General features: G+C 42.6%; 1 protein-coding gene and 1 long non-coding RNA gene across 2 annotated transcripts; both read right to left on the bottom strand.

Moving 5' to 3' along the window:
• Nucleotides 1-11,407: 11,407 nt before the first annotated feature.
• Nucleotides 11,408-13,442, bottom strand: LOC130472339 (uncharacterized). The gene is made up of 2 exons (XM_056843015.1): nt 13,334-13,442; nt 11,408-12,168 (listed from the first exon to the last, which is right to left on the bottom strand). The coding sequence occupies exons 1-2, from the start codon at nt 13,439-13,441 to the stop codon at nt 11,482-11,484; spliced, it is 795 nt and encodes a 264-aa protein (XP_056698993.1). The 5' UTR covers nt 13,442; the 3' UTR covers nt 11,408-11,481.
• Nucleotides 13,443-24,489: 11,047 nt separating this feature from the next.
• Nucleotides 24,490-26,682, bottom strand: LOC130459619 (uncharacterized). Its single transcript, XR_008919134.1, has 3 exons — nt 25,356-26,682; nt 25,180-25,267; nt 24,490-25,020 (listed from the first exon to the last, which is right to left on the bottom strand). It is a non-coding gene; the product is annotated as an uncharacterized lncRNA (long non-coding RNA).
• Between the last annotated feature and the right edge of the window lie 879 nt (nt 26,683-27,561).

Raw genomic sequence — 27,561 nt, 5'->3', positions numbered from 1 at the left:
CGTGCGTCGAGCGCTGGCGCGCGCGCAGCGAGCACGATAGCGTGCGATGGCTTGCGATGGTAGATGCAGCAGCTATGCGACGAGCGCATGGGCTGCGCGCACATGGCCAGCGATGGCTGTGTGCGTGCGGCCCATGGGCGTGCGATGCGTAGGGTGTTTGCGTTACGATTAAATCGTTTTGAATGTTTAATCTGAAATTTTTCAGTTTACGTAATTTTAATTAATTTTAAAATTAATAATTTAAATTATTTTCTTGGATTTTAATTTTGAATATTGTAATTATAATAAATTTTATTTATTCTAATTATTTTACTAAAATTAAAATCATGAATTAATTTAAATACGACTGAAATTAAATTAAACTTGTTGGATTCAATTATAAATTTATATGAGCTTTAAATTTTAATTAAATTTGTATGTTTCCGGTTGGACTTGAAATACATTTTTATGTTTAAAATTAGTAAAGCATATGAATTTATTGGTTTGAGTGGGAGCCCTTTTAGTCATAAAACTCTTGATTAGGTCTACAAATCCTTAAGGTTAAAACAACTTGATTAGAATTAATAAGGACTGAATAATTGGTAGATTATTGGTGCCCTTGATTAATTGCTGCAAATGTTTACGTGATGCATAATGTGTTTTACTAACCAGCTATGTGGGCCATTCATGATAATGAATGGGTGAATGGTATATATTGTATATGTACTGTTTTGCAGGTTATGAAGTGACTAGTATGGCCCAAATAGGATAGAAAATATGGTATGCGTACCATTAATTTGAATGTAATTGGTCTAAAGTACCAAAGTTGTTTTTCAATTCAAATATGGTCTGCGTACCATCAAATAGTTGTAATTAGTTTTAATTATAGCTTATCCTATTTGAAGAAAATGGTGCCTCCCACAGAGATTTTCAAGACGGACTTTGAAGTTAAAGCTTCAAGATGAAGTCGGGCCATACTAGATCACATTTATCTTATGCATGTTTTAAGTTATTTATTGCTTTTAAATATGTCTTAAAATGCATGAGATCAAAAGCTTGATTATGTTGCATGATTAAGGATTTTAGTTCACTTAAAATCTAACCAACATAGTAAGAGCCTTAAGTTCCAAACTTAAAAATTGAGTTAAAAGGTGCCATGCCAAAATATACACTTGCTTGGATATCCTTTACATCAATCTAGTAATAGTTTTCGCTCAGCGAGGTGTTACTTATTGGTCCTAAAGGGGCAAGGTACACAAATAATTGTGAGTACATGTTAGTTTTGGTGAAACTCAACGATATAAGTAAGGAGTCCTTTTATGTCGTGGCAAAATCGATAGGTTTACCTAATAAGTTCTTAGACGTACCTATCAACCAAGAATAGTTTCTAGACTATTAGCAAAAGGCTTTTGCTTACCTAAGATGTTTTAGGATTAAGTCGACAAACTGTGCTTAATTCTTCAATGATTTTAGGATCTTGGAATCATTTTATTCACACCTGCCGGAACAATAAATTCGAATAAAATGCTAATAACTTGTTAAAATTGCATGATTGCTTTAATTTTCAAGTTATTACTCATGATAAATGTTTAGACTTTGCATGCTTCAATGTATGTCTTAATTATTGTTTATAATTAAATATCTTGCACTGCAGTAAATCCTTTTAGAAAGGTAACAGTAAATTTCCTCGATTGGTAGTGAATCCAAGAACGATTCACGGAAATGAGAGAAAGTGAGCAATTTAAAATGTACGTTTCTTATAGCGACTTTTATGGTTGTTTTCGAACATCAAAATCAAATGGCAAACCAATTGGTGCTTGTGAATTCAAAATACACTGTAGTTTTGAGATCATAAAGCATTGAGTCTAATACGCTCAGCTTTACCAATGGTTAACAACCTAATATCTTTGTCCATTTAATTCTCGAATGAGTCTAGTCCCTAGACATTCGAATAGATCGATGCTTAGAGAACTTTAGAAGCTTCTGGTAAGATCATCTAGTTGAAACTTAATATTCAACATAAATTAAATGGTAAGAACCTTATTGGGGTGACATTGGACATGTCTAACAAAGTATAAAAGTCAACACTAAATAATTCAATTCTTAAGACTATAAGAAAGGGTACAAGAAATAGGAAAACGAGGAACAAATGAAAGGAATTTACGATTCCGTTTCTACCTATAAGTTTAGGTTTAAAGAGAAGTGACCTAGCAATCAAACTTCCTTGGTATCATATACCGCTTGAGGTTCTTACTTCGGTAATAACTCAAACAATGGAAGCTAGGATACACTAATGACCTACAAGTGGGAAATGAAGCATGGCAATGCTACATTAGTTGTAGGGTCATCTAGTTTGTTTTAAGTCCTTTCAAAGGCTGGAACTTAATGGCTATTTTGTTCCATAATCAACATACCTAAATTTCTGTTTTCAAACACAGAAAGACTCACATTCAAGAAAAACAAAAACAATGTTTGTTTGTTTATTTGAATGAAATGGTCAATTACAGGTTGAGTCAATATGCTTGATTAAAACAAACAACTCTTTAAAGAACTTTACTAGGTTCAAATCAACCCCTTGATTTGAGTTCCACTAATCTTTGGCATTGTTGCTTAGACCATATCAACAAATTAACATTCAAAAGCTCTATTTTGATGGACTTTTGAAAGTTCATTGATTTCTAGATCAATTTAAGACGACTAGTCTTACTTGTTGAAAGTAACAAAAGATATGAACTATTGTTAGAACGCCTAGACAATAGAGTTCAAAGCTAAAGAAATATTTTATGACTTTATTATTTCACATGGATTTGAGTGAATATTGGTTTATTTACTCAAATGTGATATAAGTTGAATCTGTTTGGCTAGTTCAAAGATTCAGAAGTATAAAATCCACTTGGCAAGAAATCATAAAGATCTAGGTTAGATCATGTTGATGATTACTTGAGACCAAATATGATCATCAATGATTGTGTGTTGTAATTTCACAATCTAGGTCCATAAGATATGGCATATCTTAGTTGGAATAATCGAAGTCAATTGGTACTTGATTCGATTAATGATGAATCATAAAAACTTTTCCTATAATTTCTAAAACAAAATGCTCAACTACCACCAAACTAAACCAAATTCGTCAAAGCTATTGAAAAGTAATTTCAGGATATCTTTTCAATTATATATATCTAAAGAGTTGCTAAACTCAGTGGGAGCTTAGTGTTTGTTATTCAACAAACTAAGGCCCAAGTCTAGATATATGTTTCATTATGATTTATTCAAATGAGACACAAGGGTATTGTTTCTACCACGAATTTTTGAGAACATAATGTTTGTTTGCTCGAAATAATGTCCTTTTGGAGATTCGTTTCCAAAATGACAAGTGGGAGAAAATAGACCTCGAAAGTCTTCGAGGCGAACAACAAACATAAACGGACATTCCGGAGGCTTTTAGAAGTGCTTCAGAAAATCCGAACTTATTCTTTAAGGACTTTAGAAGTGGCTTTAAAGAATAGACATCTCTTAGAAGACTCTACAAGTGCTTCAAAGAGAATAGAATATTCAAAGGACTCTCAAAGTGCCTGTTGATATTCTATTGTTTGATGTTCTATACCCAAGTAGGCATAGAATTCAAGTCACTGAAACTATGAGATTCTTCTATTAGATAGTGAAGAAACATAGAGATCAGGTCAATGAAACTATGAGATTCTTCTATTAAATAGTGAAGAAACCTACAACTTGCAGTCAAACTATTATCATATAGATTAATGAGTTTGTGACTTGTAAGAAATCTATGACGAAATATAGATTCCCTAAAATGGTTAGAGGCCATATATAGACTATATGTTTAATTGGTTAAAGGCCATAAAACATACTCAATGTTTTGATGACAAAATTGAAATTTTGTTGATTTGCAAGAATAGGTTCACACCTATTGGTTGCAAGTTTGTTTTAAGGATAAAAACCATCAAACATGAAATTGTGTTCACACACAAAGCGAGATTAGTTGCTAAAGGTTACAAGCAAATTCATGGCATGGATTGTGTTGAAACCTCATGCAAAATCGTAATGCTTAAGTCTATAATTCAAGCAATGATTGCATATTGGTACATATAGCAATTGGATGACAAAACGTATTCCTCAATCAAATGTTGGAATATAATATGTACATGGTATGTCATAGAATTTGTGGATCCAAATAAATGCTTGAAAAGGAAAGCTAGTTTATAAAATCTAAGTACAGATTTAAGCAAGCAATTGGGAATTGGAACTGTATTTTAAGTGAAGCTAATAAGCATTTTAGTTTCATAAAATATACATGATTCTTATAGATGTATAAGAAGTTTAGTGGGAGTACATAAAAACTTATTTGGTCCTATGTGTATCACACACATATCTCTCTATTGTGAAATAACATTCAAATGCTAATGACTTAGATTTGAAATTATTCATCAATAATGGACCATGGCGAAACTTAGTACATATTGGGTATTAAGATCTATTTACAAAGATCTTATAACATTGTTTTAGATTAAGTAATGGCATTTACTAAATCAAACACGAAAGTCTCCATTGGAGATATTCGACCCATGCGAATAAATCTAAGTAAAGGATGTTTGAACTATGTATAAGCATTTACTAAGTTAAACATCAAAGAGTCTAAATGAGATTCTTAACCTATATTATATGTCAAAGAATTCAGCTGAATTTAGTATCTACTGAAACTAGATAAGCTAAAGTTACATGAATAGAATTCAATTGGGAAATATTCTGCAAAAGAATTTATCATGTATGATATAATATGAGGATCGCCAAAAACGTATCGTATGACTTTAGGCATGACGAACATATACCAATCTCTATTGATCTAAGTGAAGATCAACTAGATTGAGATCAAGAATACTTATGGTACTTGAAATGGTACATAGGAATAGTTCTTGATTCAAGGAAATAAAGATATGCTAAATATTTATGCTACACGCATAAACACTGGCAAAGTATCAAGCAAGACCCTTTGGAGTTAACCATTGATAAGGACGAGCTATAGAGCATCGTGTTTTGAAATGGCAACATGGATTGGAGACCATGAGTTGTTGCGTGGGAAATTAAAATAATAATTTCTATGTTCTAAGATATAGTTGGAGAGTCTTCCACATATCTATGAACTGCTTGGATAGGTAAATCCAAACAAAGCATCACTAGCAACCTATACAGTTGAAGTAAAAGTAATTATTGCCTAAGAAGCAATAAAACAGGGTTGTTTAAAGTTCTTCACTGAACTTGGGTAGATCACCTATCTGCTGGCTTGATGGTTCTACATTGAAAAATGCGTAGAACCACTCTTGAAGCAAGAAAAACGTCTGCTAACTTGATGGTTCTTCATTGCAAAATGAGTAAAACCACCATCGAAGTAAGAAAGACTAGATCACATAATAAACAAACTCGAAAAGATCTTATCATCATATCTCAAAGAACATTCGATGAAAAGGATGTTAAGATTGGCAAAGCATGATAACTAAACCTATGCAACAAGTGAGAAGCAACACTCACGTTGTAGCACTGGAAATCAAGCATAGCTTTGAATTCCATGAAATGTTTTAAAGATGGGTTAGAGGCCCATGGTTGTAAAACATTGGGGTTGAACATTTATCATATATGAAATGAATTTTCATATTCCATTTAATCTTGGTTTAGTATTAAATGATGAGTCCCTTCAATTTGACGATATATTCAAGATAGACTGTCAGGACCAGTCCTGTGACTAAGAAATGTCTATCAAGTGAACTTGAATGTCAAAAGTTGAAAATGGTCCCTAGTCGGAGTTTTCTATAAAATTGGACGCATAGAAAACGTTAGACGATTAGAATGCAAGATGACTAGTAGTTCTGTTTCTTGAACTATGTGGACATGGCAATGTCATAATCATTTGCATAGATACTTACTTTGGGAAGACTAGTGGGAGACTGAAGGAAATAATGCCCTTGGTCCAAGTATGCATTCTATGTTAAGTCTAATAAATGCGGTTCAGTATTAATTAACAAGTTAATAATTCAGTGAGATCAAGTGAGCTGAATGCCTAGCTAGAGGCCGCTTCAGTTCAAGTGGAATTAATGATATTAATCCACAGCTTACTCTTGACTGAACCCGTAGGGTCACACAAATAGTACGTAAACGAATCAAGTATTTAATGGCATTAGATACTCCATCTATGGATATTCGGAATCGACGGATCTTGGTTTCAATGGGAGCTGAGATCGTCACAGGCAAGAAATGAATACTCCGGAAACGATGATATTGCCGGAAACGGGAATATGGATCGTATCGGAAATATAAATATTATCCAAGTCGTAGATGTTGCCGGAAACGGAAACATGGTACGTATCGGAAAATATTATCGGAAATGGAAATATTACCAGAATCGGAAATATTGCCGGAAACGGAAATATTGTCAGAATCGGAAATATTATCGGAATCGGAAAATAATTCCGGAAACGGAAATATTAAATATTTGTTCGAAACGGAAATTGATTCCGGAATCGGAAATATTAAATATTGTTCGCATCGGAAATGAATTCCGGAACCGGGAATTTTAATCGGAATCGTATCGTACGAATTAGCATCGGACGAGGCCTGCCGGACGAAGGCCCAGCACGAAGTCGGGTCATCGCCCAGCAAGCAAAACGCGCGCCCAGCCAAACGCGCGCCCAGCCAAGGCAGCGCCCAGGCCCACCGCAAGGCAGGCCCAGCGCGCGCCAAGGCCATGGCCTCGCTGCGTGGGCTGCTGCTCGCACGCACGCAAGGGCGGCCCTCGTGGCTGCCGTGTGTGTGTGAGTTTGTGTTCATGCATGATTCCTAAAACTATTAGAATTAGTATATGATTAAATTCCTATTCCTAAAAGGATAAATTAATTAATTAGAGTTCTTGTAGGATTCTAAGTTTAATTAATTCGTATCCTACTAGGATTCCAATTCCCTTTCCATAACTCTATAAATACGTGCCTAGGGTCACATATTTTTCAAGAGATTAATTCAAGTATTCAAAGTGAGTTTTGAGAGAAAAATTCAGTCATATTTCTTACCTAAGAGTGCCGAAAATTCTAGTACCTTAAGGGCGATTCTAGTTGGTCAATCTTAAGGCGGATCCGGACGTGCTGTGGACTATCTACGGAGGGACGACACTTGGAGTCCTAAAGACTTGTTCTTGTTCGGTTCGGGCGCAGCTAGGGAAGGCACGCAACAAAGAGTATGCATCTAAATTATGCTATATGATTATGTGTAAATAATATGTATTCCTGGCTTAATGGTTGTTTCCGCATGATTTATGTATTATCATATGTATCATAACCTAACAATTTTGTCAGTCATGTTCTTCAAAATGCTGAAGTTAGATACCCTACAATGGAAAAGTTTGGCTTAGCTCTATTCATGGCCAGCAAAAAGCTCCGTCCTTATTTCTTAGCTCACAAAATAGTGGTCTACACAGATCAACCGCTCAAATTGCCCTTCACAAAGCTGGAGGCGTCAGGACGAATGCTAAATTGGGCAATAGAGCTGAACGCCTTTGATATCACCTATGAGCCGAGGAAAGCTGTCAAGGGGCAGGCATGTGCCGACTTTATTGTTGAAATGACGAGGCCAGACTTTGCCAAGAATACAAACACGGTGTGGACAGTGCATGTAGACGGCTCATCCACACAGAATGGATGTGGAGCAGGGATAATCTGTCACTCCCCAGAAGGAGATACTTTTGAGTATGCTATGCGATTTAACTTCCAGGCGTCAAATAATGAAGCCGAATATGAAGCTCTGCTTTGTGGCATTAAAATGTGTAAGGCCGCAGGCGCCGAGGATATTGTAGCACTATCTGACTCCCAACTGATTGTGAGCCAAGTTAATGGGACCTACGAAGCTAGGGATCCGACTATGGTCAAATACATGCAGGCCGTCCATCAGGAAGTAGAGCCACTGAAACGTTTTGAAGTAAGGCAAGTCCCTCGCTCGGAAAATAACCAAGCTCATGCCCTGTCAAAGTTGGCAAGTTCAGCGTCCTGTGATACCCCTCGGCACGTGTTTTGGGAGGTAAAAGAGCACAAAAGTGTTGAGCAAATGGAGGTGGAAACTCTTGACAGAACGTCCACGTGGATGGATGACATAGTGAACTTCAAAATGAATGGAGTCTTGCCCGAAGACTCAAGGGAAGCGGCAAGACTTCAAAAGAAATGTTCTTGGTTTGAAATGTGGAACGGCACCCTCTATAAAAAGGCCTACTCCCGTCCTTTGTTAAGATGTGTAACACCTGAGAAGGGGCAGGAAATTCTAGAAGACCTTCATCAGGGGTTGTGCAGCTCGCATATTGGTGGAAGGGCTTTGGCTGAAAAGGCACTTCGAACCGGCTATTACTGGCCGACTCTTAAGGAGGACGCAATCTCACTGGTCAAGAAGTGTGATAAATGCCAGCGCTTTTCTCACCTAAAACACCAACCAGCACGAGTTCTGACGCCCATTACAAGCCCAATTCCATTCGCTAAATGGGGGATGGATCTTCTAGGCCCATTTACGACCGCACCAGGAGGAAGGCGTTATGTCATCGTTGCTGTAGATTACTTCACCAAATGGGTGGAGGCAGAAGCGCTCAAAAACATAAAAACTACTGATGTGAGAGCATTCATTTGGAAGAACATCATGACTCGCTTTGGGATTCCACAGGCTATCGTCTTTGATAATGGGCCCCAGTTTGAGACGCCTAAGCTGAAAGAGTGGCTGGCAGATCACGGTATACACACTTGTTTTGCATCAGTTGGACGACCCCAAGCCAATGGTCAGGTTGAGGCGTTCAACAAAATTATCTCCGAAGGAATGAAAAAGAAGCTTGACGAAGCCAAAGGTCTGTGGGCTGATGAGCTGCCAAATGTCTTATGGTCCATCCGCACTACGGCTAAGAATTCAACCGGTGAAACACCCTTCTTGCTAGCCTATGGCGCCGAGGCTGTCCTGCCCATAGAAATGTGTGAACCGACGTTGAGAGTCATGCTGTACGACGAAAATGCTAACTGGGAGACAATGAAAGCAGCCTTGGACTTTCTGCCCGAGGTTAGAGGAAATGCAGCGCTCAGACAACAGCTGTACAAGATAAGGATGGCAAGAGAATACAACAAGAGAGTCTCTAATAGAGTGCTCAAAGTGGGAGATTTTGTCCTCGGGAAAATGGAGTCCACAGGACGAGCAAATGAACAGGGTAAGCTGACGCCCACTTGGGAGGGACCTTACGAGATCTATGATGAGGTTAGAGATGGAACCTACCGCATTCAAGACATGCAAGGCCGGCCTATTTTGCGCACTTGGAATGCCGACAATCTCAAGAAGTATTTCTTCTAGATATGTGCTAAGCCTTGTCTTACTTACCACGATCCATTGCCCAAGGGGCGGCCTCTAATGGTCATAGTAGGGTAGTAATTACTTTTGTAACCGGCTAAATTCGCCTTGCAAAGTTATAAATAATACTACTCTATTTTGTCTCACAATATTTATTGCTCGAACAATGAATATAAAAATATACACTCCAATGCATAACCAAAGCCTAATTGTATGACGGCCTGAGAAGTGGCCCAGATTAGCAAAAACTCTCGGCAAGACTAATTGTTTGAAGCCTAAGAAGTGGCCCAGATTAGCAACAAGTTGTAGGCTGATCACCTATCCAACTCCCTTCCCAGTATAGCAAGCCGCTGGCCGACCAGTACGGCATAGTAAGTGCCAGCGGCACAAATAAACCTTAAATCATAGGTTGTTTGCTCAAAAGCTCAGCGGCATGAACAACTTTGAAACATAGGTTGTTTGCTCAAAAGCTCAGCGGCATGAACAACTTTGAAACATAGGTTGTTTGCTCAAAAGCTCAGCGGCATGAACAACTTTGAAACATAGGTTGTTTGCTCAAAAGCTCAGCGGCATGAACAACGTTGAAACAAAAGGGCGGCGGCACGAATATTTGGCCGTCCAGTCCATTTGACGAGCATGTCTAGCGGCAATCATACCTATTGATTGACTTGCGTCAATCAATAACGTTATAGACATGCTCGCCAAAGAAAGAGACGACCCCAGTAGTGCCTAGCGGATGATCGGTTGCCTGCGGCACCAATAATTTGAAACAGGTTGTTTGCTGAAAAGTGCGGCGGCATGCACGTTTGGCCGACCAGTCCATTTGACGAGCATGTCTAGCGGCAATCATACCTATTGATTGACTTGCGTCAATCAATATCGTTATAGACACGCTCGCCAAAAAAAGCGACGACCAAAGTGAGGCCTAGCACATGCTCAGTTGCCAGCGGCACCAACAACTTCGAAACAAAGGTTGTTCGCTCAAAAGTTCAGCGGCACGATTAACTTCGAAACAAGGGTTGTTTGCTCAGAAGTTCGGCGGCACGAATATTTGGCCGTCCAGTCCATTTGACGAGCATGTCTAGCGGCAATCATACCTATTGATTGACTCGCGTCAATCAATAACGTTATAGACATACTCGCCAAAGAAAGAGACGACCATAGTAGTGCCTAGCGCATGCTCAGTTGCCTGCGGCACCAACGTGCTTAGTGTACACTCAGTTGCACCTTGGCTACCATACCTATTGATTAAGCCTATTGATTAAGGAATAATCAAATTACGAAGAGCAAATAAATGCGAGATAAAAGAAGAAACAAAATAACCTATTTACTTATAAAACAACGCCCGTAGAAAGGCGTGTAAAAGTAGCCCAGAATTCAAAAACAAAAAAGAAAGAAATTGTTGTGTGCTCAGCAGGCACAATGGTACAGACGCCAGCAGCGCCAAAACTTAACAAAATAATTGTTTTTGCCCTTAGGCATGGGAACACTTGAATAAAATTTTGAAGAACTTGGAAGGAAGCAAATCAGGGAGCAGCCGCATCGTCCTCATCATCAGAAGGTACAAACTCAGGGGGCGGCTGACCGAGACGCTCAGCAGCCAACACAGCGGCACTGTGTTCCAATCGCCGCTGGAACCACGCGAGATCATACTCTGGCATATGGCTCTCCCAGGCGTGCTTCACAGCGTCCTTGGCCGCTTGCTCCCCCTGATCATAGGATTCCAGAAGACGCTCACGCAAGGTGCAAACTTGCGACCTGACCGTCTCCAGCTCCCCCCGAAGATGCTCGGCTTCCTCAGCCGCCTCTTTGACCTGAGGGTACTCCCGCAACTGGTCCTAAAGCGTCCGTATTTCCGCCGCCGCTGTCTTGGCCTCCTCGACCATTGTCACCATGTCTTTGTCCTACGCCAAGATCTTCTTAAGCAGCTCGGCCTTGTCAGACCTCAATGAAGCTACCTCCTTTGCTTGAAGGTCTATGGTCGTCTGCATCTGCAGGCAGACCTCTTCAATGGATTTGAACGCATAGTCGCCATGGTGGGTGGACTCAGCCACCTGAGCTTTGAGCTCCTCAGCAGTGCGGGTCTTCCAACTCTTGCAGAACTCCATGCGGCAGAACAACTGCAAAAGGAGCTACATGTTAGTAAATGACTAAAAGAGAAGACAAGTACAAGCAAGTTGGAAATAGACTTACGTCGAGAAGAGTGGCCTGGATCGCACCAAACTGGGCGTCAGTCTTGCGGCCAGGAAGAGAAGCAACATACTCTGCGGGGACGGCCTTAAAAACCTTGCGGCATATAGCCACCCTATCCTTTGACGAATAGTGGGGAGTAGCAGGTACGTTCTCGTCCTCAGCAGCAGCTGCATCCTTCCCTTTGTCTTTGGCTATAGGAAAAACAACGGCCTTAGGATGACGCGGAGAGTAAGAAGAACTGCCAGAGGAGGCTCGATACGTCTGAACGACGTTCGAATAATACTTACCGCCCGAAGACCTAGCTCGGCGGGCCACCTCCGCAGGTATCTGAGAGCGGACGTCGGCCGGGATTCCAGAAAGAGGGTCCTCCAGCTCGTCCGGATGCCCACCGGACCTCGATTTGGACACCAAGTCCACCACCAGAGACGGCTTGTCCACGCCCATCTCTTCGTCATCAGGGCATCCCCCCTCAGCAACCTTCGACTCGTCTTTCTTCACGAGACGGCGGGGTAGGGGTTTTGGCTTCTTGAAGGTACTCGGAGTCTCCGAGCCAGCTGGCACAGCTCTCTTCTTCAGCTGGGACAGAGTCGTCCCCTTCTTCTTCCCTGACGCCCTAGCCGCGTCCTTAGCTTGCTAAAAAAGAAAGTAAAGGACAGTCAAATATTAAGCCTCGTCATCAATCACAAGTCACTCACCATGTAGTGGCTCGTCATTAAAAAGGACGCCCATCTTAAAATTGACGAAGCGTGCCTTATCAATCACAAGTCACTCACCAGATAGTGGCTCGTCATTAAAAAGGACGCCCATCTTAAAAATGACGAAGCGTGCCTCATCAATCACAAGTCACTCACCAGATAGTGGCTCGTCATTAAAAAGGACGCCCATCTTAAAAATGACGAGGCGTACCTCATCAATCACAAGTCACTCACCAGATAGTGGCTCGTCATTAAAAAGGACGCCCATCTTAAAAATGACGAGGCGTACCTCATCAAACACAAGTCACTCACCAGATAGTGGCTCGTCATTAAAAAGGACGCCCATCTAAAAATGACGAGGCGTACCTTATCAATCACAAGTCACTCACAGAAAAGTGGCTCGTCATTAAAAAGGACGCCCGTCTCAAAATGACGAGGCGTACCTTATCAATGACAAGTCACTCACAGAATAGTGGCTCGTCATTAAAAAGGACGCCCGTCTCAAAATGACGAGGCGTACCTTATCAATCACAAGTCACGCGAAGAACGGTTGCTCGTCATTAAAAAGGACGCCCGTCTCAAAAATGACGAGGCGTACCTTATCAATCACAAGTCACTAAATAGTGGCTCGTCATTAAAAAAGGACGCCCGTCTCCAAAATGACGAGGCGTACCTTATCAATCACAAGTCACTAAATAGTGGCTCGTCATTAAAAAGACGCCCGACTCCAAAATGACGAGGCGTACCTTATCAATCACAAGTCACTAAATAGTGGCTCGTCATTTAAAAAGGACGCCCGTCCTAAAAATGACGAGGCGTACCTTATCAAGTGCAAGAACTCATGGAAAAATGGCTCGTCATTAAAAAGGACGCCCGTCTCGAAAATGACGAGGCGTACCCTATCAACCACGAGTCACTTGTAAAGAGAAACACTAACTAAGGGGCCCGTCATTAAAAGGTGACGAGGCGCACCTTGGCAACCGCAGGAAAAACACTAACTAAGGGGCCCGTCATTAAAAAGTGACGAGCACTAAAAAGACGTCCACTGTGGACACTGGACGGGGGAAGCTTAACTTGCAAAAACAACCTAAGAGAATACTCACCTTCTCCTCCAACTCGGCCTTGGCTTTCTGCATTTTGGCCTCATAAATGTCTGCCATCCAATCGGTCATATCGCCCTTCCCGGTATCCGCCGCCGACAGCTTGCTCATTCCTTCCTCTGTGAACAAAAGAAATCCAAAGTTAGAAAGATAAATAAGACCAAGGCAGAGCGGCACATAAATTGGCATACAACCTCGAGTCATGGAATATCCTAAGCCTACGGCCGCTAGAAAGGCCTCGTTGCGAAACTGGCTAATGTGCGGCAACCATTCGGCCGGCACATGGAAACTCTTATCCACTGTTAAGTGGTAAGTGTTGGCCCTGAACAGGACCATTATCTGATCCCACTCTTCGGCAGTAAGGGGTGGATGGGGCTCGTCACGATCCATGTAGTTGGCGTTGCAGTTCCAGCGGCTCATCCGCTCATACATCTCCTGGTCGTCCGTGTAAAACACGACCCACCTCTTTCTCCACATATGCCACTTGCTGAGCTTGCCGACCACTGTCTGGTAGGTACCACGGCTGCTCAGATTAAACCACCCTTTGGCGGCGCTGGGGGAACGAGAGAGGGAGACCAGATGCAGAAAAGCGTTGAAGGACGGCTCCACGTCGTTCAGCGCACATTTGGCAATATAGCCAAAGATATCCGCCCATGAGTTGGGGGTCAGTTGGGCCACCCCAATGTTAAAACCATCTAACACCTCCACAACGAAGGGGTGTGGAGGGAATCTCATGCCGAGTTTGATGGATGCGGCATACACAGGGAATTCTCCCTCGGCAAGCAGGCTGACGGTCGAGTCCAGACCAGCCGGCACGCGCATTTGATACCCTTCCCCCACACAGAGGTCATCCCTCATCTTGGCTCCGTGCCTGTCTAGCCACCGCATCCAGCCCACGTCTTGGTGAATCTCTGACGGAAGCAATTGGGCCTCCTCCCGTCCTCTGGGCCTAACAAGCTGGGGAGCAGCCTCTTGCTCCCCGGCGGCCGTTGACAATGGAGCGACGCTTGGCTCCCCCACTGCCTGGCTCGCTGTACCCTCCGACGAGCTTGCCGCCTGCTCCCCCGCCTCGACATACTCGTCGATTTCTTGAAAGAGTTCGGCAAATTCTTCGTCGACTGCCGAGGCAGTGGAAGAATATCTCTCCCTAAGGGGTGTCGATGCTTCTTCCCGCAAGCGCAGGCGCGTAGGATCTGCCGTTTGCTTGGTTCTAGCCATGCCTTCATCATAGTGAACGAAGCACGGCTTAGGAGTGACCAACAATGAAGAAAAAGACGTGATTGGACGTCCGCCCCGACAAAAGATGAACGGCGGAAAAATCTTAAATAAAACCTTCAAACCCCTACTAAGAGGTCGGCCGCTAACAAAGAGAAAAGTGACGAGAGGATAGCAAAAACAAGAAAGAAAGGCGAAAACTAACCTTGAAAGATCTGCGAGATACTCGGTGAAGAACAGGATGAGTTTCGCGAAGAACAGGATGAGTTTCGCGAAGAATAGGATGAGTTTGACGAGGAAAAGGATGAGTCTCGTGGTGGCCGGAAATCGCCTGATGGTGGTGGGAATACGCCGGAAATCGCCTATGAGAGCTCTGTGAAAACGAAATGTAAAAAAATGAAATTTACCCCCCCCCCTCTATATATATAGGGAGGGGCAAAATGGAGAAAGGTGACACGTGTCACCCCCTCAACACCTGACCCAAAGATGAAGATGCAAATCAAAGGTCAAGAAGCGATACCCGGAAAGTGTTTCCAGAAATGCCCTTCTTGAGGGGCAAATGTTGTGGGCAAAATTACCGTGCCTTCGTGTACCAATGAGGATGTGACACCTGGCACGTATTGCGCCCCCTAAGCAGAAATCATACGAAGTCTACTCCGGGGCATGAGTATTAATCTAGGTATCTACAATGTATGTATTTAAGTGTGTATAAATGTACGTATAAAACCTATACCTGGAAAAGGGCTTAATTAGTATGTATCCCAAGTGAATGACTAAGCACAATAGGCCCAAATAGCCCACTATTGCTAAAAGGGACCAGAGAATTGTAAGGAGAAAGGACACGTGTCCTCCTCCCATTCCCCAGCCAATCATGTAAGGGGAATGTTAGGTCATTCCCACAAAAACCTAGTACTATAAATATTCCCACTTCCCTAGAAAAAGGGGTCACAATCAATACATTCTAGAGCAATTGCTGCTCTGCCTTCTCTCTACTTTCTCTCTCTATAAAAATACAATCTTGTTTAATCTTTAAAAGTTACCAAGAAACCTCCAAGGTATCTCACCGGAAAAACCCCACAACACTTAGAATTTTCGGCACTTTATAGGCAATTGTATGACTGAATTTTGCTCTCAAAACTCACTTTGAATACTTGAATGCTCGATCTAAATATGTGACCCTAGGCACCTATTTATAGAGTTATGGAAAAGGATTTGGAATCCTATTAGGATACTAATTTATTTAATTAAAATCCTACTAGGACTCTAATTAAATAAACTAAATCTTTTAGGATTAGATTTAATCATATGACAAATCCCGGTAGCTTTAGGATTCGAGTAGCACACAAACACACACGCACGCACAGCAGCCCACGAGGGGCGCCATGCGCGCGCGCGCAGCCCGCGAGCTCGCAGCCCATTGCCGCAAGCCCACTCGCTGCCGTAGCCTTGGCGCGCGCTGGGCCTGCCTTGCGGTGGGCCTGGCGCAGCCTTGGCTGGTGCGTTTGTGGCGCGCTGGCTTGCTGGGCGATGGCCCGGCTTCGTGCTGGGCCTTCGTCTGGCAGGCCTCGTCCGATGCTAATTCGTACGATACGCTTCCGATTAATTTCCCGATTCCGGAATTCATTTCCGATACGAACAATATTCAATATTTTCGATTCCGGAATCAATTTCCGTTTCGAACAAATATTTAATATTTCCGTTTCCGGAATTATTTTCCGATTCCGATAATATTTCCGATTCTGACAATATTTCCGTTTCCGGCAATATTTCCGATTCCAGCAATATTTCCATTTCCGATAATATTTTCCGATACGTACCATGTTTCCGTTTCCGGCAACATCTACGACTTGGATAATATTTATATTTCCGATACGATCCATATTTCCGTTTCCGGCAATATCATCGTTTCCGGAGTATTCATTTCTTGCCTGTGACGATCTCAGCTCCCACTGAAACCAAGATCCGTCGATTCCGAATATCCATAGATGGAGTATTTAATGCCATTAAATACTTGATCCGTTTACGTACTATTTGTGTGACCCTACGGGTTCAGTCAAGAGTAAGCTGTGGATTAATATCATTAATTCCACTTGAACTGAAGCGGCCTCTAGCTAGGCATTCAGCTCACTTGATCTCACTGAATTATTAACTTGTTAATTAATACTGAACCGCATTTATTAGACTTAACATCGAATGCATACTTGGACCAAGGGCATTATTTCCTTCACTACTTTCAGCCACTTTTTTCAATTTTGACCGCTTCTATTAGGACGGGTCTAGTTTCTTTGGCGACTTGGGGTTCATCTTCATGCTTTCGTTTTCCTCTGACTTCGGCAGAATCTTGCTTCCATGCTGACGGGTTGAGGGTCGTCAGGTAACAGTCCCTAGCCTGTTGTTGATCTCCATGTATGGTTCCTATAACTCCATCATCGCACATAAACTTCAGAAGCATCAGATGGGTGACGACTACAGCCTTAATCTTGTTTAAGGTGGGTCGTCCCAAGATGACATTGAATGCAGTCAAGTCTTTAACAATTAGGAAGTCCACCTCCATCTTTCGCCCATTCTTCCTATCCCCAATTCTAACCGGCAGAGTGATGACGCCAACAGGGTGAATGATACTCCCTCCAAAACCAATGATGGGATAGTGAATTCTTTCGATGGTTTTGGGGTCGTGCACTAGGCGATTGAGGCATTTTAGACTCATTATGTCGGACGAGCTTCCCGTGTCTATTAGTATGCGTTTAACTCTCATGTTAGATATCTTGAATTCAACCACAAGGGGATCATCATGCAGCGTGGCTATCCGTCCGCCATCTGACTCACATATTTCTATCTTTGGGAATGGATCCATGGGCGCTTTGGCTGACAGCAGCACTTGTCCTAAGCGGCGAGCATAATCTTTCTGTCCTCTCATGGTGGGTCCTCCAGCGGCCGGTCCTCCAGATATGACGGCTACAAATCCTCCGTCGCTGTGTTGTCCCTTAGTCGGCGAGGCAGGTGACTTGTTCTTCTTGTATTGGTTTTTTCCAAAGCCATGAACATTCTTCTGTAAGTAGTTCTTGAGGTGTCCTTTGGAGGCTAGGCCATCTAAAGCCCTCTTCAAGCTTCTACAATTCTTGGTTTCATGTCCTATATCTTCATGGAACTGGCAATATAATTTGGGATCTCGAGTCTCAGCAGGAAACTTCATGGGGAAAGGTCGATCAAGGTCGTACCTTGTCCCCACGTCTTTTAGTATGGTAAGAAGATCTGTGTTATACTCAAAATATTCCCTTTCTTGCGGTCGTTCTCTCTTGTGCCCAGGAAAGTTGGTATCATGATCTTTTGAGAGAGCCCATGTGCCATTCACTCGTGGGGATTTTCGGTCCACTTTATCCTTCTTCCCGGAGGAGTCTGTTGTTTCTCCAATCCTTCATTCCTTTGACGCGCTGCATATTTCTGTTGCATGGATAAATGCTTCAGCCTCGTCCAGGACCTCGGCCATAGTCCTTACACTCTTCTTAACCAGGTCAAACTTGAAGGATCCCTTCTTCAATCCCCTGATAAAATTATCAAAAGAGACGCCATCAGGTAAGTCTGGGATCTGTCCAGCCTCTAGATTGAAACGCTTCACGTAGCTTCTTAGGGACTCGTCTTTCCCTTGTTGGATCCATCCCAAATGCATGCTGGTTTTCCTTTCTTCCTTGTGTGCCATGAACCTCGTAGAGAACAAAGTCTATAGTTCGTTGAAAGAGGCAATTGATCCTGGGGGAAGCCGTTCAAACCATTTAGACGCTACTCCTTTAAGCGTGGCTGGGAAGTATTTGCACCAAGTGGCTTCATTGGTTCCCTGAACGTACATGTGATGGCGGTATGCGACAAGGTGCATATCGGGATCGGTGGTCCCGTCATAAGCTTCAATTGTAGGAGTTTTTACCTTGGGTTCCTTCGGGGCGTTCATGATCTCGTCAGAGAAAGGGGTACTCATGTGCCTTAACGTCAGGTTGTTGAGCCCTTGCTGAATATGATAGGTTGGTTCACGACGGTTGGATAGCAGGCGGGGGCGCATGCTTACCCTATGGGGCGTCATCTGGGTCGGTCCACGTGTAGTGGGATAAAATGGCGGATCTTCCATCACAGGAGTGGACCCGGTGTCTGATAGTTCAGATTCAGCCTCATAATGTTCTTGACGCCTTGAGGCTGGCCGTAAGACGGCTGGTGGGCTTCCCCTAGACGATGGTCGTATGACCGGGTCCCTTCGAGGTAAGAAGGTGGGGGGGTCACGGCCATTTCCCGAGTGCTCAGGCACAGGGCTGACTCCCCTGCTTTCTTGTGGACGAGAACCTTCTCCAGCACTCCAAACGTTGAAACTGAGCGGCATTCTGCTTATCCGATTGACGCCTAGACTGAGGGGCCTCTTCGGAGCCGTCCTCTCAGCGCAGTAGATTAGCATATTTTTCCGAATTTCATCTTGCAGTGTAGTGCTCATCTGTTGTCGAAAGGTCTGATTCATTTGCTGTTGGAATCTTGTTAAGATCTCGCGTAGGGAGCCCACCGAGACTGGAAAATCTAGATTCTCGTCTAACACGGCGTCTCGGACGCTGGGGCTTAGATGGCCGCCTGGCGGAGACGCCTCGGTTATTGGTTCTTCTTCTACAACCACCTCAACCTGCATCCGTCGCGGTGTGTTCCCTGCATTTGCGATTCAATTGGCTTCTTCAATGTGTCGTCTCTCTTCTTCTCCACCAGCGTACTCTCTGTCAGAGTGTAGTTCGGCCATGACACTGTACCTCCCCACAGACGGCGCCAAATGTTGTGGGATCTTTTACGGTGCTGACGTGGCACGCGTTCCTCGGAGGTATCAAGTATGACCTGGCACGAACTTCTGGCAACCTGCAAAACAAGAATATTCCCGTAGGAATATTCCCTCCGATGCTTAAGTAAGTATAAGCTAGAGAGATAAGTAATTTTAGAGAGAAGGCAGGGCAAAGATAATTCTTAGGTCTGCACTATTTATAGTGCTAGGGTTTCTCGGGAACTCGTCCTGCATGATTGGGTGTTATGCAAGATCGGGACACGTGTCCTGCTAAGTTTTTGGAGGCTTGGTTTGGACCAAGTGGGCCTCTTAATCGTTTGGGCCTTGGCCCTGTGAAGTTGAGAAAATCCCTCAGGCAGGCTTTTGGGCCTTTTTTCTGGGCTTTCATAGTACAGTCAGGTGGCATTCTTTTAGGCCACATCATAAACCAATAAATTCATATGCTTTACTAATTTTAAACATAAAAATGTATTTCTAGTCTAACCGGAAACATACAAATTTAATTAAAATTTAAAGCTCATATAAATTTATAATTGAATCCACTTATTTAATTTATTTTCAGTCGAATTCAAATTAATTCAAGGTTTTTAATTTTAGTAAAATAATTAGAATAAATTAAAATTTATAATAATTATAATATTTCAAAATTAAAATCCAAGAAAACAATTTAAATTATTAATTTTAAAATTAATTAAAATTACTCGAACTGAAAATCTCAAATTAAAATTTAAAACGATTTAATCGTAACACAAGGTACGCACATCACCACGCAACGCACAGCCATAGGCCACACGTACACGCAGCCATCGTTGGCCACGATGCGCGCAGCCTCTGTGCTGTGTTGCGTCTGCTGCTTCTCACCCTCGCAAGGCACCGCTCGCTGTACGCGAGCCAGCGCTCGCTGCACGAGCCATCACTCGCTGCACGCGAGCCAGCGCTCGCTGCACGCGGGCCAGCATTCGCTGCGCGCGGCAGTACGCGCTGTGGCGCAGCTCGCTTGCTGCCCACACGCGACTGCTCGCTTGCCTTGCCCTTCGCCCTCGCCCATCGCATAGCACACACGGCCAGCTCCTTTGCTTCGCGCGCGCGCCACGCTTTGTTGCTCGCTGCATTCGTACCGCACGGGCGACGAGCTCCCTTGCTCGTCGTCGCGTGCCCGCACTATACAACACCCCCTAAGGGTAACACGTAGCTTCCATTGCTTTGTGCGTGCAACATTCATGAGCGTTTTCATAAAAATTTAAAATTTTTAATTCAAAATTATTGACAAATTAATAAAACATATTAATTTCATAATTTTAGGGCGAAAAATCGAAAATTTATTAATCAATTAATTTCCGATTAACATGGATTCAAATCTAGGTCATAAAAATTAAAAATTTAACATAAATTAACAATTTTTATGGTGGATTTTAATCATGGATACTGTTTATGCCAAATTTCGTATGGACGACCTTTGGTTGGGACATAGACGACTAGATTAAATAAAGTAAATAAATGACAAGAAATAAAGGGCGAAAATAAAGAGGGACGAGACAAGAGATGGTGACGCGGAAAACCCGAAAGGGATAAAAACCGCGGGTGGCCATGAGTCCACCAATCCACTAAGTTGCTGGCGTAAAGAGCCATATTAAGTACAAGTACATTATATATTCGCGCATATGTAAATAGATATCTAGTAGTAATACATGAGTATAAGGTAGCGTAGAAGATATGAGTGGATGAACTGAATGGACGACGGATCAATAATAATGGTCATTAGAGAAGGTAATCCTCTAATGATGGTGTATGGCGTAGGGCATAGGTATTGTTAGGAAGGTAGGCTTGTGAGAATCAATATGTTAAGAGGGAGAAGCCGTGAATAAATAATAGTAGTTGGATTCATTTGGTGGGTTATGGGAAAGGTAGCAGCAATAAGTCGTAGACTCACAGGAGATATAAAGTAGTTATATGGAGGAAATAGATGATGGAAAGTAAGAGTTCCACTGTGGATCAGTCGTCCCCTTTGTCTCACTTGATGGTGGTATTTATACTGAATTATAGTGTGGCATTGTTGAGAGAATCATGCTGGTGATTGTTCCTTGATCTCCTCCACCTCCCTTGATACTCTCCAACTAATTTGACCTTGTCTTTCAAGCAACCGCTATGTGTGGTTTAACTAGGTTAAGTGGTGGAGATAATGCCTCCTTGATTATAGGAACCAACCTTGACTAGGGACCGGCATAGACTGATAAGCGATCACTTGTTCCCGCGTCGACCTCACGTCGTACAAAACGACCCATAACAATAGCCCCCATTTTCCTAATTGAAGCGAGCTGGAAGTTAGGAAAATAATCTTCAAAGTCTGTCACCACGTTCATTTGCTGTCGACGCTAATCCGTCACTGTCTTCGGTCTGTCCGTCGTCTTCCGTACTTAACCTTGATCAATGACGTCGCTACCTGGTGTCATCCATGATTTCTGACAGCACTTGATGTCGTCATGCGTACAGTGGTGTCTTCATGTGGCCGTCGGTGTCCTCAACTTAATTAGATGTAACCCTGGCATCTTGTGAAAGAATCGTTTTTCTTAACGAGCGTAAGACAACATAATGTAATTCTTAAGAAACCTGTGCGAAAACATGTCAAGACATGACGTTAGTCGGGTATCTGGCGTCATGGCCAACTTTTGTATCTTCGTCTGTCGTTTGATATTTGCGGGCGTCACGGCCAACTGTCGTTGTGCCTTAGTCCGTCGTTTCACGTTTACATGCGTCATGGCCAACTGTTGTATCTTAGTATGTCGTCTGATGTTTACAGGCGTCATGGCCAACTATTGCATCTTAGTCTGTCGTTTGATGTTTACGGGCGTCATGGCTAACTGTTGCATCTTAGTCTCTCGTTGTTGTGTGACATCTATCGTAGGCAGGCGATATGAGCCTCTTCTTTTGTTCGTAGTCATGCGAAGAATTTAGAGAAGGAAGTCACGTCGAGTGGGCATATGGTCGAATCGTTTTAGACGGTTGCAATGTCATGTGAGGATAGGTAGCAGACGACTGAGTTGAAGTTACAGGTGAATAAAGTGGATGGTTCGAAGCAACGTTATGACGAATGTCAAGAAGAGTCGAAGGGTTTTGAGGTTTCCTATAACACGAGGACAAGGGATAAGATGTTTAGATGGCGCAATCTATGGAAGGAGACTTTAGCCTATGGGATATTCATAACAACAGTTTAAGTAGGACATGAGCATTCTGGGTCGGCTTTGTTTGTCATCAGTGTTGAGGGGGAAAGACGTGTGTTTCTCTGTTTTGTATTTGGCGATTGGTTAGGCGTTTGGACAAGCGTCGAGGGTGCATACACGTCGTTAGCTTAAAATTTTGTTTACGCTGTCTCTTGTTCGTTGTGGAATAGATGACACCTGTGAGGTACTCAAAGAACAAAGTTATGTGCACATAAATAGTACCTGCGTCGTCTGTAGTGGTCGCGCTTAGAAGCGACATGTCGTCGTTGGGATCCAATAAGTTTAAGGGTCATGACCATGGAGACGTTGTCGCTTGTAGTTGATAGCGTCGTTCGTTGATGTCGTCTTCTGATGATGTCGTTCGTTGCTGTTGTCGTTGGTGATATCGTCAAGAAGTGATCTGTAGAGAATAGAAAAGGTAGAGGTGGACGTTCGCTTGATGCGATGTTAGCGTTGATTTTCAAATAAATAAGATGAAACATAAATATAATATAATTGCGTTTGGAAAGATATATTCAATGCGACAGATAACAAAAACTGAAGTTGAACTTTAATCGCAGTGTCTTGAAAAATGTAATAAATTAATTAACGCACAAAGTAAGTGTTAGATATTACTTAATATGGGCTCGTGTAACGAAATTACGTCGTGTCGCTGACTGTCCCTTGATGACGATTCTACAATCAGCAGCATTGTCCTGATGTCGTGACACCTCTCGTCGACGATCTTGTTTTCGTTCCTGAGATCATTGTCATCGCTTGTACCACCGTCGTCACATCTGGCGTCGTCCCGTCACGTTGAATGAGGTCGACACATCGCTGGTCTTGACACTGTCCATTCCAACGTTGGTCGACTTATTGGTTGATCTTTTCTTGTTAATCGGTTGACGTCCTATCACTTGTCGTCTTTGGGAAACCCAATGACTTCTCTTTATCCGCCTATTTCGACACGTGATAGTGGTTGAGCCCCCAATGTTTGTACATTTGTCTTAGCGTCGTACCTGTTACCAAAATCTCACGACAAGATCACCATGAAAATAAATTGTATCACATCGTTAGTTAAATTTCAAAGTTGTAACAAGTATATTAAACTGAACTGGAGTATGTATTATCTTGCCCCCTGTGGCGGCTTTAGGAAGATATCATGACTGAAGTCGGCCACAGATATAATGACGTTTGTATATATTTGACGTCGTACATGCGTGCCAGCATGATGCAACCTCTAAACGTCCTGTCAAGTCAAATTACCTCGAAACAATTTGATAAAATGGTTTAGTCATTAGAGAAATCGAGATATTCATGGTGCGATGCAATAATTTATTAGTTAACTTGATGAATGTTGAATACGAGACATATTAATACAAGAGAACAACAATGAATGAATTGAAATGAGAAACTGTGTGAAAAATAGTTTAGAAGTTACTCATGTGTCATCATGGTCATTGATGATGATTATTCGACATTCCAATTTCCTTAGCTTTCTCAGTAGAGGCTGGTGGCGTCGTGTCATCGGTCATTGCCATCTCGTGGCGTCGGGGCATACCGTCATGATCAAGGTAATTTGTTGTCATACATACTAACGCGTATAGTCGGGACATGTCGTTAGTGAATGAAAAATAGTTGTCACGGATGATATGTGAGAAAATTTCAATGTGGTATGAGGTGTTAGTTTATAAAATTTTGACGTCATTAATTAACATAAATGAATTGCGTCACTCATACCATTCGATTGTGTTGATGGCCCTCACGATCTGCGATGTACATGGCAGCGACAATACGTATATATTATAAATAAAAGATAACTTATTTCGAAAGTATGTTCGTACCTCTAGCCCCCATTGATATTCATGTATCAACGATCTGTTGGCGAACTTACGAAGAAATATATTTTTAAAATAAAGATGTTGGATAATTACTTCTACGTACCATGTTTAACGACAAGAAACTTCTTGTCGTCATGGGGGTAACCGGAATGGTCGTGTCCTGCTGTCGTGACTTGCTGCCGTGGCGTCATGTTGTGCCGTCGTGACCTCGTGTCGTGTCGTGACCTCGTGTAACACTATCACCAAAGAAATTAAAAAATGTTAGATATTTATTTCTATGTGTCATACTTGATGCCAAATGATTTCTTATCTTCTTGTGTGGCTGATCGCGTCCTGCTGTCGTGACATGTTGTCGTAACAACGCGTTATGATGTGCTGATGAAGAACTTGGTGATGAGGACATGGGAAAAGGACACGTCGTTGCGTTTATGATGTCAAGTGGTTTGATGTTGGTGTGGGGTGAAAATATGATGACATGGAAAGTGTGATGGCGAAAGGTTAATTTTTCGAGAGGTGATTGTGTTGTAGGCTTGGCAATGTTGATGTGGGAAGTCACTTTGAGGTGTTATGTTTTTTGGGTCCGGTTGTGTGAATAGTCATTTGATGTTGAGCCCCCGATGTCATGTACCTGGCTAACATCTTGTATATAACCACATTCTCATATGAAGAGTTTATTTTTAACTAAACTTGAAATCATAACAAGCGACATGCATCAACATGGCAATAATAATTCAGATACTTTCGAAAATTAAATCGCATCAAAAATATCGTATGAAATTTAAATCAAATAAAGTATACTATATTCTCACGGCCTTCTAACGTTGGTCGCCTGCTTTACTCACGACCTTGCCAAGTGACACGTCAGTACCTGTAGACAAGACAATACCTTGTCACCTGCATTCTAACGTCGGTCGCCTGATGTACTCATGACCTAGCCAAGAGACACATCAATATACCTGTAGACAAGACAATACTTGGCGACACGACATGATCAAACGACAAGTGGTGACGACGTTAGTACAAAAAGTGGGATAACAACGTATAGCATATATTTCAAAGTGCTTTTGGAAATTAAAACAAGCAAAGTATACTATATAAAAAGCAAATCAAGTAAAGTATACTATATGAAAATTAAATGAGATAGAGTATACTATATGCTCCCCTGTGACGACTTCAAGACAACTACAAATTCTCCTATTTGATACTTGGACTGAAGTTAGCCACAAAATCTAGTATTGCCGACAATTTGTTGTTGAATCTCCATTTGTCGCCTTCGTTTGTGGAGACGTCGTCGACTGATATGGAGGTGACGTTAGACGAAACTATGTTGATGTCATGTCATTGGTGGATGACGTCACGTGTTCGCATCTGTTTTAGTGACAACAAAGACTAGAAACAATATTAGCTTAAATCAAAATCACTGGGGTTGAGTTTTATACCATACTTTTCGCGGCGTCAAGTGATCAAATCGTCTCGAGATCTTGTCAAGGTATGAGACAACTCATATTGTATCTTGTTTGTGGCGACATCTGCATGACGGTCCGTGACGTCTAGACCAAAACCTGTCACGTATTCGAAAACGAGGCCAAACGATTAGAGTTGAATATTATAAATATTAGTACCTATTTTCGATGTCATCAAGCGTTGGTGTCGTTGTTGTCACGATATGCATCATCTAGGTTGAATTCGACCACTGCAACGCGTCACTTCTAGCGATGACACCTGCTGATGTCGACACCTGATCTGGCGACGACATGTACCCTGATGTCATACCATATTCCATCGACCAACGAGCCTGGCGACGACACCTGACCTGCTGACGACACTTGACCCGTCGACGACGCCTGACCGTCGACGACACCTGACCCGTCGATGACACCTGACCCGTCGGCGACACCTGACCCGTCGGCGACACCTGACCCGTCGACGACGCCTGACCCGTCGACGACGCCTGACCCGTCGACGACACCTGACCCGTCGACGACACCTAACCTGTCGCCGACACCTGACCCGCCGACGACACCTGACCCGCGACGACACCTGACCCGTCGACGACACCTATCATGTCGACGACATGTGCCCTGACGCAGCTCCATCTCATGGTGGCGACACAGTATGACAACAATCCCTCGCCTGGCGGTAACTTTATTGGTGAGCCCAAGTGGGTCGAATATTGTGTTTGGGAGGATATTTGTGGATATGTGTTTGAAGATAAATCTAGCCATCTCCCCACAGACGGCGCCAAACTGTTTATGCCAAATTTCGTATGGACGACCTTTGGTTGGGACATAGACGACTAGATTAAATAAAGTAAATAAATGACAAGAAATAAAGGGCGAAAATAAAGAGGGACGAGACAAGAGATGGTGACGCGGAAAACCTGAAAGGGATTAAAACCGCGGGTGGCCATGAATCCACCAATCCACTAAGTTGCTGGCGTAAAGAGCCATATTAAGTACAAGTACATTATATATTCGCGCATATGTAAATAGATATCTAGTAGTAATACATGAGTATAAGGTAGCGTAGAAGATATGAGTGGATGAACTGAATGGACGACGGATCAATAATAATGGTCATTGGAGAAGGTAATCCTCTAATGATGGTGTATGGCGTAGGGCATAGGTATTGTTAGGAAGGTAGGCTTGTGAGAATCAATAGGTTAAGAGGGAGAAGCCGTGAATAAATAATAGTAGTTGGATTCATTTGGTGGGTTATGGAAAAGGTAGCAGCAATAAGTCGTAGACTCACAGGAGATATAAAGTAGTTATATGGAGGAAATAGATGATGGAAAGTAAGAGTTCCACTGTGGATCAGTCGTCCCCTTTGTCTCACTTGATGGTGGTATTTATACTGAATTATAGTGTGGCATTGTTGAGAGAATCATGCTGGTGATTGTTCCTTGATCTCCTCCACCTCCCTTGATACTCTCCAACTAATTTCACCTTGTCTTTCAAGCAACCGCTATGTGTGGTTTAACTAGGTTAAGTGGTGGAGATAATGCCTCCTTGATTATAGGAACCAACCTTGACTAGGGACCGGCATAGACTGATAAGCGATCACTTGTTCCCGCGTCGACCTCACGTCGTACAAAACGACCCATAACAGATACCTAATTAAATTATTAATTAATTATGAAAATCAAATCAATTCTAAATGATTCGAATTTCAACAAATTAA

The sequence above is a fragment of the Spinacia oleracea genome, chromosome 4, assembly GCF_020520425.1.
Source record: "Spinacia oleracea cultivar Varoflay chromosome 4, BTI_SOV_V1, whole genome shotgun sequence".
In the NCBI taxonomy this organism is placed as follows: domain Eukaryota; kingdom Viridiplantae; phylum Streptophyta; class Magnoliopsida; order Caryophyllales; family Amaranthaceae; genus Spinacia; species Spinacia oleracea.
This window is presented reverse-complemented; position numbering and strand designations above follow the sequence as displayed.